The following is a 16741-nucleotide window of genomic DNA, read 5'->3' as shown; positions in this document are numbered from 1 at the left end:
AGTCCACAGGACATGTTGTCAGCTGCTGTCAAATTGTGCAACTTCACTGACAACTGAGTTACAAAACTAGAATCTTAAGAAAAGTATTTTCAATATATTATATCCAGCTCAATTATGTCACCAATTTACAGGGTTAGGAATGCTTTTTCACATTATCGTTGTTGGAAAAAACTCTGGTTTGAAGTAACTGAATTCAAATCCACTGTGCAAAGCAAGCACAAAGAATGTAAAGTGGATTAACACATATACATTCTAATCAATATACATACATTCAGGTACAGTAACACACAATTACTGCATGTACAAGTCATTATTATTTTGAAGTATCAGGGTAAAAATTAGTCTAGGTGAAGGTGCCTTACATCTCTGCTATATTTACCAAACTATACTCTATGTTTATTACCTTAAAATTGTCTCAACTATGTCTAGTTTAGTGTATGTATAGATATACCTATGGGTCTGCATGTACATATTTAGAATGTAGGAAAAATGTATTGAAATATGTGAGGATATAGCATTTCTTAGGAAACCAACTGCATTCTACTTTCCTACAATAATACCATAGGACCTTTATTTCAAGTCATCATTATGTGAACAAGAAAAATCATAATCTAGAAACCAAGATTAATTTTCTTCTCCCATTTTACCACCTAAAAAATATCCCTTTATTGTTTGAGTAATTATCAAGCAAAATGCCACGGGAGAAAGAAAACAACTATTTCCCACCGTAAACAATTTCATCAGCATACCTCATCTGACGACAGTGCTAAGGAGTGCGAGAAACCCGGGGTTTTAGGTTCTGCTCCTAAACCGCTCAAATCAGCTGAACTTGTGCTGCTGGGACTGAAATCATCATTGAATGTGAAATTCTGTGGAGAAAAAGATGAGTTAGAATGAGCAAACGATCTCACATGTGCATCTAAAAGGGAAATTTGCTTTCTGTCTTCCAGGTTGGCATAGTTCAGGAGTGATTTCAATCATATACCAAACCAGTTACAATACACATGAGGAAGCCTAATTTTTAGTATTGTTAATATTTATACATTACACAGTATTTTTACCACTGTGTACTTCAGGAGACCCCTTTGCCACCTTAATGCCTCAAAGAATAGCAAAGGGGTCTGAAAGCAATTTCCAGACTCCCTCTTAAGATGCTGGCTCTTATCCTGGAGCTAAACCGCTGCTTCCGCAGGTTAAGCACTAGCATTTTACTGTCCTCCAAATATTTAGGACAAGCATAGCACAGGCAGTAGCACAAAGAAAAGGACAGAGGATTAATTAGCAGAGAGAAGTGAAAACTGCTATTGAAAGAGCAAGAAGAATATCCTGTGAATCCATTTCTGAGTCCCAAACAATCTCCTAGAAAACTGAAAGGATGCTCCCTCTTTGCCTATACCTTTAGAAAAAAATAAAATTGAAAGTAAGAGAGATCTTTGGATATTGAATGTTATTTACTGAACTAATAACCATAAAACAAACCCTGTTTTTTCTTAACAATGCAATGACAGACATCACACCTTACAACAAAGAATAGGAAAAGCGTGCACATATTTTCCAGGAATACAGCAAAATTACCATCAGAAGAAGACAAAAATTAACAAGTATTTCACATTAGAGTGAGAACCATAAAAATCAAAAATCTATAAAAAATTAAGGACACCATGATATTCCATTTAACTTCAATATACAATTGATGATACAGAGACCTCTAATCTAACATCTAAATGATATCAAATTCAAGTCACCTTTGACATTCAATTTAAAAAAATAGATCCAAACATCAAAACCAAAAACAACACTAAAAAAGTTATCCTTTTATCCTCCCCGAAGATATTTGACCTATCTTTCCTGACAACAAGAAGTATTCCAAAAATATCAAGTGTTGGTCCTCTTAGTTTTGCTGGAAATCCAACTAAATATTGGTATCACACTGTGCTTTAAAAACCTGACTAGCAGTATAGAAACTGTTAATTTAACAGCTTGCAAACTTTACACAGAATATAAAAATGTTTTTCTGGTAAGTCTTCTCATACCTATGTTTAGAATTCCTGTTCTGCTCTTCCCAACTCTTTATAGAGGAGCTTCCTTTATAGGCAAACTTTTAGCCCCCACAGAGTTCGTAGGCCAGGAGTTCAACAGCTCTACCTCCTGTTGTGTGAAGAACATCTTTTTCTTTTTTAAGTACTCTGATTTTTATTTCACCTCTATTTTGTGCAAGCTTCAGCCTTACGATGAATTCAAGTCTGTAAAATTTAATTTTCTATAGGAAAAACACAAGATAGCCAAGGCCTGCTAATAATTATGACAGCATGACAAACTTCCCCTCCAAACCTCAACCTAATACTAGCTGTAAAAGGGGGTGCTTTTTTCCCCATTGGATAATTATTTTTATACAATGTTTCTTTAAAGGCACAAATAGGATTTACACGTCTAATCCTCATCTTACGTTTTCAAAAGAAACCAGGTAACCGATCAGTTTCTCTTTAATCTTCAGATATTTCACCTGTGGTCTTCTCTATCAATCTAATTTGGACTTGTCAGCCTTGTGTTGCTCTCCCTACCAGGTAACACAAGCACAGCTATGACCTTGCATAGCTTGGTGCACAGCAGAAGTAAGGTATCACCAGCTTTTGGCACCACAAGAGTAAGAAATGCCTGTGGAAACTGCTGTTATGTACATGCATATGTTTGTAGGAGACAGAGAAATTAGATTTCGGATTCATATTCCTGTGCATAGGGTTGAGAACCGTATCTGTTTCTTTTTACCGGACCAATATAAAAAGTCAACTGCTACAAGTTCTAAGAAAAAACAGGTAGAGAAACACTTTCTAGAAGTGAAAATAAACATGAAAAAGCTAAGTATGTTACTATAACTAAGGGTTATTTAAGGAGTTATCATGCTGAAACATTCATGCACATAGAAAGAAATCACACAGATGTATTAAATTGCAATAGTTCATATTTACAGTTCAAGCATCTTCATATATAGAGAATTAAATCCAACATCCAGCATGCACAACAAACAGATTTCATTATTGAGGGAAAAAAGGCATATGACTGACAGCATACAGCATTTCTTCACTTGCAAACACCTCATTGAACATGGGTAGGTATTCCCACAATCAGTCCTGAAGAATGCAGAAAATATCTATAACTGAATATACAAATCTAGCATTTGTTCAGTGGATCCAAATGCTAATTTCCACTGGCACCACTTGCTTTTGTTATGGTACACCACACCACAGTTAGTTTACTGAATTACTGTACATTAAGACAGAGTAAAAAGGTAGAATGTGGAATGGTACAATGACAGATGTTCTGTTCAGATGAGCTTTTACCGTACAATGAACACCATGCACTGTTTATTGTAGTAGTCACATATTGGCCTGTTCTTTTTCCAGAAACATGAAGCCAATTATGCCACTCAACACAGTGGGAATAAGGTAGTTTTTATTTTCTACCTTTGACCCTTTTTTAGCTGGACTTATATTTTCAGAGGAAGGTTCAGTTGAGCTGGTAGGTGATGGCAGGTTGCTAGAAGAATTGGATCCCTTGCCACTCTCTCCATACCATGTGAATGGTACACAGTGTGGGAGAGAGGAGGATCGCTCTGCCAAAGATTTAGTGTTTGCTGACTTCTGCAGCATCTCTCTGGTGGTCCTGTTTAAGAGAAAGGAGCAGGAATATGTGTTAGATTATAACATAAGAGAAAACAAAACGCTACAGAGGCAGTTAATCGTAAAAAAAGTGACATTCCCTATTAACTGTGACTAAAGAACTGAGTGGCACACAGCTAGTAGGGGCATGCCTGAAATCTCTCAGCAAAAGAAGAAAAAAGTGGGTTCTTTTGATACCTTTTCTAACTCAAGCTCTCTTAGACAACACACACCCAGCAAACAGAAACAGACGCCAGCTGAAAATGCCTATACTCTCACCGCGCGGATGTGAACCAGCTCCAGTCAAGAAGCCACATGTTGTGTTGGTGCATTTCTGAGCCCCAGTGGAATCTCAGCATGATTAAATAGATTAGCCTCAGCATTGACCCAAGTGGGCTCTGGTTCCCAGAGAAGGTCTGGCTTGAATTTCAAGCACAGACAGAATGAATCAGGTGCGTCTGTATCCATCTGTGGAGATGTGCCTTTGTTACAACAGTTAAATACTAATACAGTATTATTATCTTGATTTTAAAGTTAGCAAATATTAAAAATATTAATACAGAAAAATTAAATAAGCACCTATGTGATATTATCAGCTTCTTTCTTTGTAGTAGCAGATTGCAGTGGATAATGTGATCAAGACAAAGGTATCAGTTATAAAATAAAATGCCTAAATTATTTGCTGTATATATCATGTCAACAGGACAGTATGTAAATTAAAAATAACTACGCAAAGTGTCTGACTCAAAGAACATATGCATATGCCATATTCTCATATTATATATTACTGTTCTAAGAGCATTAAACTTCCACTGCTCTTAGCAGCCATCAGTAAATTGCATGTATGTAAACCTCCCCTCAACTTCTACCACTAGAGCTTTGTATATTGTGAAGCCTCTTCTCTGTACAGATGAAACTGAGGTTGTCAAAGGGGCCCCTCCAAGGAAGCAGAAGAAGAATGCTCCCTCCCTTTAGCAACATAAAGGAAGGTAGATGTATCTGATCCAGTCCTGTACCCCTCCCTCATCCTCTAATCTTGTTTGAAGGTAGCAAATAAAAACAAATTATATTGCCCGAATTACCTAGCTTCAGGCAGGGGAATATATGCTTCTTATTTAAATGGGGAATTCTATTTACACATCCTGAGTGCTGTTTTTTGGCAATGGCAAAACAATGCATGCAACATCCATCTGACAGCATGATTAATTCTACATCAATCAGTTGCTGTAATGGACATAATTATAAAAGGATGCTGTCTTTTGATCATCATCTGCCTTCTTTCAAGAGTTTATACAGCTTTGGACTGTAGAGGAAACATCCTCACATTTCTTCTGAGGCAAATTCTTCAGTGTTAGTAACAAAGGAAGTGACAACGGGTGTTTAAAAAGTTATACTGAAATAGTAACATTCCAGTTGACAGAGGCACAGTGAGAATTACAAATGCTTATAAATTTTGACTTTGCAAGCAGTATTAAACTTTGTTTTTAGTAACTGTATCCAAACTCAGAAATATTAACAATACAAATAACTGATTTATCAAATGGTCTAATAAGCAACTGATCTCTATGCCAAGATCTGCTTTCGCTAAGGAAGATACCTATAGGATCTCACAAATGTCTGTAACATACTATGTTGGTAAACGGAACACATCAACTTGTTACAAACAAGTATACATTGATTTCCCCAACCTTGTGGCTTGGTATTGAAATGCTATGTGATGTTTAATATCCTGCTAAGGGCACTAACTGCCTTACAGCTACAGATGTGGAGAGAATTTGCCTTAACAAATCTCTCCCTGTCACTAGGGAAATCCAGCAGTGAATATCACTAACTCCAGGTCACACTGCAAGCAGACACACCAGTGGAACCAGCCGGAACAGGTTTTCTGACACCAGCGCAGCGGCAACAGCTGCTGCCTAAGATCACTGAAGATCCTGCCAGATATTTGCAGGATACAAACGTACAAATGTATGCTGAGACAGAACATCGCACTTCAGTACAGTGTGCCTGAGGGAGCAAGTCTAAGGTTTCTTTTGCTTTTCTGATTTTACAGAGCTACACAATATACTTGTCACTGGGTGTCCATATATTAGACTGTCAGCAAAACTCCACAAACGGCTACATACTGGTTTTCCACCACAATGATTTTCTGAGCAGCGTTCAAAGTCTGCTTTCCTCCAACAGCTCTTTTATCAGGTAGTTTTATTTTTGCACTGTTTTATGTGCAGAGAGTTTTTGAGTTGCTATGTCTTTTCTAGACTTTTGGAACATGTTAAGTTTGCTTAGCACTCCTGACACTAACTTGTCTTCCATACCTCCAACCAGGTATCACCCCCTGTAGCTGTGATCTTGTCAGACTCATCAGTACATGAGCAGAGACCTTCAGTAATAATCTACACTAGCTTTTGCAGAGAAGAATGCTCCCTGCAATTTTGAACATTCATTTATTTACTCAGAGTCCAGATGCTGGTGATACAGTCTCATTAGATCTCACAAGGAATTCACAATTCCTTCACTGAGAGTTGGTGATGTGACAAATACAGTCAACATTTTTCCTATCTATTTTGAACTCACGATGTTCATCTTCAGAAACAAACCCTTCTGAAAGCATTCCTGATGTGGGAGCCGTGACGCTGCAGTGAACAGCTGCTGCCCATCCTCGCTCTGTCTTTTTTTTTTTTTTTTAAAAAGTGGAATTGTGTCAAGATTTCTGGTTCATGGCTATTATTAACTGACTGTGTGTGCATCTTACAGGCCAGCTCTGATAACCTATTTCTGGAAATCCCATCAATGGATGCAACAGTAGCAGCGATGCCACGATATTATAAGCCTCGAAGTATTTTTAGATTATATGTTAGTCTGTCATTAGTTAACAAATCTAGGTTTGTAAGCTCAGAAGGTTATGTCAAAGCTTAACGCTTATTTATATTAAGTCAGTGGGACTGTTAGTGTTCCCATCTGCTAGGATGATTAGGTTTTTCCAATGTTTCTGGCATATCATTTCTTGCATTCTCAATCTTTTACCCATACCTACTGCCATAGGTCACCCTAATAGCTTCTTTCTCTTTCCGCTTCTTGCCCTTGTTTGAACTCCTTCTCAAGGGAGCCCTACAAGAATATTAGAAAACATCAGGAAACATCTTTGAAATTTTACTTTCAATCCTTTTAATGAAAAAAATAAGTATTTTAAATAACAAAATGCTTACCCAAGATCTGCAAGTTTTCGCTTTAGTTTTTCTGTATGCCCTATAATAGGGCTAGTTGTTCTTGCTGCCTGAGCACATGTGGCACCATCTAGGATACATTTGTACATGGAAGAATGTACATTATTATTTTTAATTGCTGATAGCTATTCCCCTTTCCATCCAGAACAGTTTGTGTATTTTTTCATAATTAGATACACATACAGGTACACATGTGTGAGTACACAATTTAATTAGGTGAATTCTTCTAATTTTTAAGAAGATGGTGTGAAGAGGAATAAAAATAAATAAATACTTTCAGTATTTGAAAATATACATGAAGACATCTTATTTTAATTGAAGAAAATGAAAAGTTAATTTTGGTTGAGTTTTAATGGTAAGTCAAACAACACAAAGATTTACAAGTAAACATTACAGTGAATCTGTTTTTAAACTCAGCAGTAGCCGCTTAAGTTTCCTTTTACAGAACTCACTTGCTATGTATGCTTTACTTCCAAAATGACTCCTGAAATACTTCCTTGAACTTTGGAGCCAAGGGTACCTTTTGTGATGAACATGCTAGATAATAGTTATCTATTTAGCTTGAACATCTTTGTTAAATAAACATTTAACTTGAAATCCAAGCATTCTGAATTAAAAAAAAAAGAATTAAAAGTAGCTTAGTTAATAAATTTGCCCTGAGACGTCTATCAATTTTTGATCTCTTCTACAAACACTGTTAAAGCATAAAGAGGAAACAGACTGCAGTACCTATAAAGCCAAAACAATTAATCTGAGTCTGCAAAACATCCTATGAAATCTATATGGAAGCTAAAAGAAAACACACAGCAGCTGAAAAATTTAGACACAGTTTCTGTGATTCTTAAACATAAAGACTGTCCCCCAAATACTCTAGAGGAAGCAAATGAAGGTCAGTAATTCATGCCACTTCTGGTTTGGTTAATTTAACAATGTGACCTCAGATGTACAGTGACTTTTAACTGAAAGCACTGCTGGGTTTGTGCATTTCTTTTACTGTAACTGACATAAATTAAGCCCTCAGAATTAACCCCAAATACCACAGCACTATCACAGGACAGTCAACTATGTGTACAGAACTTTGTATGTTGCTTTTAATATTTGGCCACATTTTCATTCAAGTAAAAAATTCACTGCACAACTGGTTCATAAATCCTGGGAAAAGCAGGAAAATAAGACTCTTGCAATACCCACACTCTAAAAGCCATACTATTTCTACCAACACAAGTCCTTCTGTTAAAAAAAACATTCAAGAACAACTGACAAGTAACCTTGTGCCAAAAAAGCAAACAAACAAAAAAAGTAATACAAAGAATGACAAAAGCAAGGCAAAGTCTCCTGAGAAGAAATCCATTCCCCTGGGAGGCTGAGAACTTTAGGCATTGCACGCTTTGCATCAACCCTATACTGTGCACACTCCTCTCCTGTCTCCTCTTATGGTTCTTCTTTCACCTCTAAAGCATACTTATAATGCACACCACTGTGAAAATTGCCACTTTCAAGAATAAAAGTCATAATGTTTATTTTCACACCAGCTATTCACAGGCAAGTGGGACTTGGAGGCCAGGGCATGGTGGGCTTTTCTGAAAAACTTCTCAAAGAAAGTAAATGAAACTATAAGGTACACTGCTATTGCGGTGGGCAAATAACGAAAGCATTTGGTAGCTGGAGGCTCTGCTGCTGTAGTAGAAGAAACAACCTGGAGCGCTCAGCAGGAACACACAGCAGCTACCTGGTATGGCAACTGTCTGTTCAGGTCCTTGCATCAGTATGCTCCCACTCACATGCAGCTTGGCCCAGCCAGGGCCTCTGGATAATGATGATTTGCTGGGAGAGACATTCATGCTGACTATGGGATACAGTGGAAGATGGATGGGCTAGGTCCCAAGACCAGCTTCAGTGGCAGAGCAGATTTAAATCTACAGGGTCTTGCACACATGGAGGTATGCAGTGCTTGGTGCGTGGCCATGGCCACGAACCAGGGCTGCAGGTGCCCTGCCCGGGCAGGAGGTGGCTTGGACCACCCTGGATGGGTGCACCTTCCCCGACTCCTTGTCGTTCTTCAGAGACGGTGAGGGAGAGCCAGTTCCTCAGAATAAATCACACAGAAGCTGTTTAATCCATCACTTTCAGCCTCAAGGAGCTGGTGTAAGTAATGTGTGGCTGATGGGTGTGGAAGGAGGCCAGACCTAACCTTCTTCCCCAAGGTCACAAAACAGCTGCAGCCAGCCTCACATTAGCAGAGTATTGCCCAGAGGGGTCACCTCGGCTGCCTCGTCAACGGATGCTGTTGCACAAAACAGGCAGAACTGAAGAAAATAAATTAATCATACGCATACATGAAAAAGTTGTGCTTAAAAGGTGAACAAGCAAAATTCCTCATCATTTTGCAATGAAACTCATCTCATGCCACTTCAGCTCCTCCCACAACGCTGCAGGTTCTCATAAGAAAAAAGAAGACAAGTGTAAGCTTGCTAATGCTCACTTTTGCTAATGAGAGATTAATCAATGGACAGACACATGCCCACAAATGCGCTCTCTTTCCATCTCTAAAAAAACCCTACCCGAACACACCGAACAAATACAGTGGCCCTTTTTATTTTCTGACTTGTAAGAGTCTGACAGCCAAATTAATAATCAATTAAAATAGTATTGCTACAACACTTGTTGCCAAACAACTGCTTTAGGATATTTCTTTTTTGTAGGACTTATTAAATGCAAATTTTCCATTTGAAACTAAATTGCTCTGGTTTAATTTTCATGTACTCATCAGAATCTGGATATACCCAAAAGCACTGGTTGTTAACAGTCACAGTGGTGAAAGCATGACACCAATATCTAGACAGAGATTATTTTTCACACCTAAATTGGAAAGAGTGGCACAGTGGGTGGAATACAATACCCTATTCCTTACACTACAAGGCTAGTCTCCACTAAATTTTTATCAAGAAATTTTTCATACATCAGTTGGAAATGCAGGATTTACGATTTCACTGATAAACCAATCATACACTCAAGCTGACGTACGAGTTTGGAAAGTCACTTTCTTATGTTCACACCCTTATTTTTACTTGCAAAGCTCAAATACTGAATTTAACTTTGATTCATTAACAATTATACAATTAGAAACTATACAGTTAGACTAGCAATTTCAGAACCCATGTAAAAATGCTAGCATATATTAACCTATGCTAAATTCAACAAAACTTCATTAGTCTGTCTTCTAGGAATCTGTGTGAAAGCTCTGTATGAAGATGAAGAAAAAACAGGTTGTAAATCACTGGCAAGTCTTTTCAGACACACAGACAAACAAAAATCCTCAACAAATTGTTCTTTTCAGCTAATTTAAATAAGCCAAAGTCTGTTATGAACCTATCCAGACCTATTCCCACAGTCCTCACTTACAAACTTTTTTTATCACATATTTTCGCTTATGTGACAGTTAGAGAATGTCATGGCAAGGTGCATGGCTAAGAATGACGAAGTTGTATAAAATCCTATTTTTGACTTCACAAGACATCTGAAAAAGAGGACTCAGCATTCTGTGCCACATAGTATTGCTAATGCATTTAATAGCCTGGTATCTGAGACATGTACCTGAGCTAGGTATGACTGCATCACATTTTATCCAGCTTACATCTACAGAATCTGAATTAAATAAATAACAATGTGGCTAACCTCCCCAACAAATTACTTGATTTTTTTTTCTGTAAATGAAGAGCCTCCAGACACCAACCTCTTGTTTAATCTAGACTATGCTGCCTCTCAGCACTTAAAAGCTACAATCTGTTATTCTTGCTGTACACTCCTTTCCCCACCCTCCAAAAAAAGCACCTAGCAGTGCCAAAATCACACAGTTCAAGTACACTGTGTTAAGCATGTTTCTACTACAGAAATGTCCCAAGGTCCATCAATTTTGTTTTTTTAGAACAAAATACAAGATGTTCTTAAAGGCAACTTCCCCCTAGCTTTTTCAGTGAGTTCTAAGACAGAAAAAAAAAAAAAAGGAAGCAGTTCCCGATCTCATTTTAAACTTTGTTCTTTCCTTATACCATCATACAAGGTCATTTGTAATTTTTTGACTTCCAGGTAGACAAAAGAAGATATGGGATTATGGCCTTCTTGTTGGTAAGGTCCTACTACACAACAAAAGTTCATAAAGTGGATGTAAGTGAGCAAAATGATGCATCAATTTATTGTAAAAAATAGTAATACCTTTATCCTGTAAAATATTCCTGCCAGCTGGGTGATGCAAAGGAGATGCTTCAGAGCTGTGGCCAGATTTTGAAGGAGAGGAAAGTGGAGTGTCTCCCCAAGCATGAGGGGAAAGGACACCTCCTTTGTGGTGCTGTCCTTCTTCTTGGTTTTCAGTTAGGTTGTCAAGTGAGATTGCTGCACTGCTAGCCACGGGGGAGAGGGAGGAAGCACCAGAATCTGATGCTGGTGAGGATGCTCTCATGCATAAGGGCAGTGGTGATTTTGAAATGTGCATGGGACTACTGTAACTGTTTGACGGCTGTTGGTATAAGAGATTATAAAGCAGGTTATACCATTTAGTAACCAATCAGAGTAAGGTTTATTTTGAACATGCAATTCTTTTATTCATTATTTAGCCTTTTATGTGTATGAAACGCTTTAGCAATTCATGCCATTACCTTTTGATACCACACAGAGTGTTGTTTATTGGTATGTGCTTTCAGACGGAAGTCAGAATAAGACAAAACAATGAGTGAATATCATATCAATTGTGTTAACAAATTAACAAATAGAGAAACGCACAATTCAAGTTCCTTTCACCTCCTGCATAAATGAAAGGACTCACTCTGCATTATAAAGCACACATAAATCAGAAAGCCCAGGATACCTGTTAAAAAACCCCATATCAAAACCAAAAAATGAGGTGTCCTGACTCAACGGAGACCGGACTCACACATCACTCAAGGACATTCATAGCATACTGGCCACAGAGGAATAACTACTGCCTGTGCTACAATGAAAGGACAAAGACAGAGGATGAAATGACTTACAGGGGCAATCTAGCACTCCACAAGAAGCCTAAAAGAGAGGGTAGAGTCCTTCTCACCTTTCGTTCAAGGCTGTCCTCTCCATCAGTTGAACTGATGCTATCATACAGCCTTGTTCTAGAAGGCCTCTGCCGCTTGTTCTTCACTGAAAGCTGAGCTCGAGTCTTCAGAGCTTTGGAGTCCAGTCTCTCTGTTTCCGGCACTGCTTCATTGAAATCTGTATGGAAACATGATTTGAAGCTACTTAACAGAAGAATCTTTCCTACTTTTTTCTAAGACAGGACCTGCAATTGTGAGTACATGCACTTTGCATGTTTGACTTGTACCTGTATCTTCATAACTATTGAAGGACACGTGCAAAAAAAAGGTTATTTGTATAAACCATTAACAAGTTTATCTGTACAGATCCAGTAAGTGCATAGCAAAGAATCAACTGCAAGTACTTAAAAATTCAACAAATGATTCCCCCTGTTATGTGAAGGACCACACAAAACCAGCTGTACTAGCTGAGAAAGCAGGTCCACTTAGACTCCCTCAGAGGGACTTGCATGTGCTTGGCCTGCAGAGAGTTCTCCTCCATCAGGGCAAAAAGCAAAGGAATCCTCATCTCACTGCTCTCTGACAGACATTTCCCAGCATCTGATGAATATACCAATTTAGACCCAGGGGACCAATTCATTTATCCCCAACTCTGCCCTTTTAAGCCACTTGAGGAGGGGTGACTGGACTGCCATTTTTTCCCACAGCTGCCCCACTAAGCAATTCCCTTATAACTTCACCAGTTTTGCAGGCTGTTTGTCGAATTACAGAAGAAATATCTAGAGCAGTCCTCAGGCTGCTCTACATTTTAGCATAATCAGAATGGCCTACAAATTCGAAGAACATTACTTGTTCTCTCTTGTACTGAATGTCCCCCAAAATAACCTTGCACGATACGTGCAATTACGAGCAAGCAACGTCTGCAGTCAGTAGCACACAGAGAGCGATACAGGTAGTATCCAAATAATCAGATAACCATTTGTGATTGGATTGCTTTACAGGCAGCCTTTCACAGGATTATGAAACAACTGTTAAACTCATTCCTTTGGACCTACAGTGAAACAGCTTGCTTACTCTATCACACTATCCCTCTTGCAAGGGGACAGCAGAGGAATCTCAATCCTCCTCTGGATTCTGAGGTCATCTGTTGTTCAAAGTTCTATGTGACAATACAAATAAGGTGCCTCAATTGTTCACCCCAATTCTTCTCTAAGTAAAAGCATCTTTTTATTAGCAGCTGGCAGTCTCATTTGTTACTTCTTCCCTTGCCACGCTGTCCTCAGAACCATTATCTCCTCTTGTAGATTCTTCTCTCTTTTATTCAGAGGTCCTTCAAACTCTTAAAATTTACATAAACTCAGGTAAACTTAAGTAAAACACCTCTGTCAGAACGAACCATTGTGGTCCCTCATACAGATTGATATGAGAGACCTAACACAAACACAGCCTTGCCTCACTTGCACTTGGATCACATGAGAAGACACTGCCAAGCCCCTTTCCTTAGGCAGGAGTCTGGAGGACGCGATCATTACTGTAGTTATCACCATCTACTGCAGTTGTCTGGTTTCAGCTTTCCAACAGCAATATATTTTGGATAAAGCATTAGCAAGGTAGTGTTGCAGTTTTGCAGGAAGAACCCGCAAGTGCTGAAATAAATTTTCACTGCAACCAGCTGTCAGCGATGTTGCATAAAGTTTACCATGACAGTGAAAATGAAATGAAATTAATCCACCCAGAAGGTCCCTGAAAGGTACCCTGAATCACAGCTGTTGAAGGCAGGAATGGGAAGGCCATGATCTGTACAAGAGCAAAGGGACCCTGGTTCTCTCTGATTAGAAAAACAACTATATTGTGTGGAGCAGGACATGGACTGTTAGATCTGTCATTATCCTGATCTAATAGCTCAAAAACTCTCTGAGAGATTTGCAGTAAGGCAGTAGTAATTATCCTAACAAAACCCAACAAAGAGTCACCAGAAGATCTGGGTGAAAGCCAGGAGATGTACTCTACTCTCCCACTTCTTAACTCTACAAGGTTGTTGTACTTTCCGAACATCTGGGCTTTCTGCAGATGTTGTCTTCTACCATATGTAATTTGAAAAAACAAAATAGAAAAAAAACCCCAAACCCCAGTGCTGCATTGTTTTTATATACCATCAGAAAAGAGCTGGACACTGTCACTCTGATGCTTACTCACTGTTGTCTCTGTACATAAAACCTTCTGCTGGAAAAATCATGAAAATGTAATTCTTTGGTTTTAAAGGGAAAGCAGTTTCAGATCCTTCCCCTTTCACCTACTGCTCAAACACCATTTTGTGATACATGAAAACTGGAGAAATATTTCGTACAAAAAATGGAACAACGAAACCATCTTACTTGCCTAGGTTCAAAGCCACCCTATTCCTGAATGTCCTGTGAGCAAAATATACTGAACACTTCATATATGGCTTGCCTTTACAAATAGAGCTAATGTAACTGCACTTTTCTTAGCTATCAATCATCCACTCAAATTAAATCTGTGTACTTCAGCAAATATAACATTTTACAAAGCTGCAGTAAGACAAAACACATTTAAAAGGGGCTTCCAGACCAGGAATAGATTCTTTATAGGTTTTTAACTTTTTTTTTTCTTCCCAATCCTCATAGGACAAATCAAACCAGAATCCATTAGATTGATTTATTTAAGTACTGCATTCATAACACACTAATTAATTAGAAGCTGATCTTACAGACATTTTTGCTTTAAACTAATACAAACAGAGACATCTTAGCCTCACTGCAGCCAATTAAGAAACTCTGACCACTTTGAGCAAAGCTGAGATTTTTCTCATTGCTTTCCATGGCATCCTGACCTTCAGTCTCAGAGAACGTGATTGCACCAACGGTGGAAGTGACTCAGTGACCTACCACTACCACCAAAATGGAGAGCTCTTGCTCTTCCTCCTGCTGCCACAAACCCCTGGCTCTGAGTCCCCCAGGATTTGGAATGCAGCTTGCTGATTGAAATGACTGACCCAGCAGAAACTATCAAATTTTAGTCTGACACTCCAACCTCTTCCCTTCTTGGTCAGTTTTCTCTAGTTGCAGTGAATGTCTGCACAGAAGTGTGTACGTGCTGGAACCGGGCAATGAAAGAGGAAGAACCAGGTGGCTGGACAAAGGCAGGGATGGCATGGGGTCTCCCACTTCAACAGTAATGAACTCTTAGTTCGGCTCAAACTGCCTCTTGAAATCAGAGCTGCAGGTTGAGTTAGTATGCCAGTAAATAACTGAGGGGTAAGACTCATTCTAACTAATTTTTATTTTTGCAGATTTATGTTGTCTTAAAGCACTGCAAAGACTTCTAGTACCATGCTTTGCTCTTCTTCCTTGTGTAAGAGTTAAATTCTACATTCAGGTGACACTACAGAATCATTAGCATTTTCTGACTTGCAATTATGCTTCTGCTGTAAGTACTCGACAGGGTAACTGCACATTGTCATGACTCAAACTGCTTATATTTGTTCTTTCAGGTGTACACACTTCCATACATCCCCTCCTTTCACTGCCAAAATTATGCAAACTATGAACACAGCACTGCAAACAGTTATTCACAGAAGTGGTCGTATTGGCCTTGTCAAAGCAAAATACCATCTGGGCCTGGAGCTTACTGCTCCCTCCACCCCAGAGCTGGGCTGCTCGCACTCAGTGGCAGCTCTCTGTAGTGCTGCAGGTCCCTAACCGTGGTTCAGCCTGCTGCAAAGAAGAGCTCACACGGCATCAGTAGGGGCTTCCCTCCTTCCACATCACAGCTGCACTTAAGGCGGGCTCTCATCCTTGGGTCACGTGGATCTGGACCCGAGCCAGAACCCACGGACAGGCTTGCCGGCTTGCCCTCCGATCTGCCTCACCACCACGAACCTGCCTGGGATCCCGGCTGACCCTGGTTTCCATCACCGGACCTGCCCTGCTTGCCACGCTTGGGTGCAGTGGGACTCGGCTGCTGTCGGGTGGTCTCTGCCCCAGCCACACGTGCCGTCACGCTCGGTCTCAGCTCCTTCTTCTGCAGAGAGCCACCGGCCCTCGTGGCTCCCCAGCACAAACACATACCTGACGTGTTTCTCTAAGAATCTCCCAACCCACTGGGTAGCCTGATAAATCTCTCACATAGAAGTCGTAACAGGTTTTATTTTGCTCTCGAAGATGATGTAATTAGACTTTCTTTCAGCAGGCGTTCAACCACTTGACTCCAATGGGTTTCCATCTGAATTATTTCAGTACCACTGTGGAGCGGGAAAGAGCTCGCCTGTCCTCCCACTGTTTTTCAGTCATACAGGCTGATAGATTTCAAAATCTCCTTCTGTGAACTGATGCACCCCTGGGTCTCCCAAGGCACCCAGAAAGTATAGCCATCAAAGCGTCTTAAATGGGCATTTGCACAGAGATGAGCAAATACTGTCAAAGCCTGCATCAGCACTGAACTTTTCAGATTTCAAACCACTGACTCCGACCTATAAACAGCTTGATTCTCTACTGCAGACACAGCTCGTGACCACTAAACCAGAAAGCTACAATGCGCTTTATCTATTTTTCTGGACTCTCAGAATAAATCACATATTTGTAAAAGAAACACAATCCTCGGGCTTTTAGTACTCCCTGGCAAGGCAAAGCAAGAAATCTGTGGGCCATAATGGATTTGATTTTCTCCTTCTAACTTCCACGGATGTTACTGGCAGCCCCTCAAACTCAGTATGAGGTTATGTTACAGCCTGAGGAGTCATACAGTCTGGCATGATGCTAAACATGGCCAGAGCCCCTGCAGT

The 16741-nt window shown here is 39.5% G+C and overlaps 1 protein-coding gene across 3 annotated transcripts in view; it reads right to left on the bottom strand.

The window, feature by feature from the left end:
- PPP1R9A (protein phosphatase 1 regulatory subunit 9A) overlaps positions 1-16741 on the bottom strand; it is a 145532-nt gene that overhangs the window by 5872 nt on the left and 122919 nt on the right. For 2 of the 3 annotated variants that reach the window (XM_075049523.1, XM_075049515.1), the window contains exons 12-17: positions 11961-12118; positions 11093-11393; positions 6863-6950; positions 6687-6764; positions 3462-3660; positions 750-869 (exon numbers count right to left, since the gene is read on the bottom strand). In XM_075049523.1, the coding sequence (XP_074905624.1) occupies positions 750-869; positions 3462-3660; positions 6687-6764; positions 6863-6950; positions 11093-11393; positions 11961-12118 (944 nt within the window). The remainder of the gene's footprint in view (positions 1-749; positions 870-3461; positions 3661-6686; positions 6765-6862; positions 6951-11092; positions 11394-11960; positions 12119-16741) is intronic. The other variant, XM_075049532.1, reaches the window with a different exon arrangement.

Source organism: Buteo buteo, chromosome 2, assembly GCF_964188355.1.
Source record: "Buteo buteo chromosome 2, bButBut1.hap1.1, whole genome shotgun sequence".
NCBI lineage: Eukaryota > Metazoa > Chordata > Aves > Accipitriformes > Accipitridae > Buteo > Buteo buteo.
This window is presented reverse-complemented; position numbering and strand designations above follow the sequence as displayed.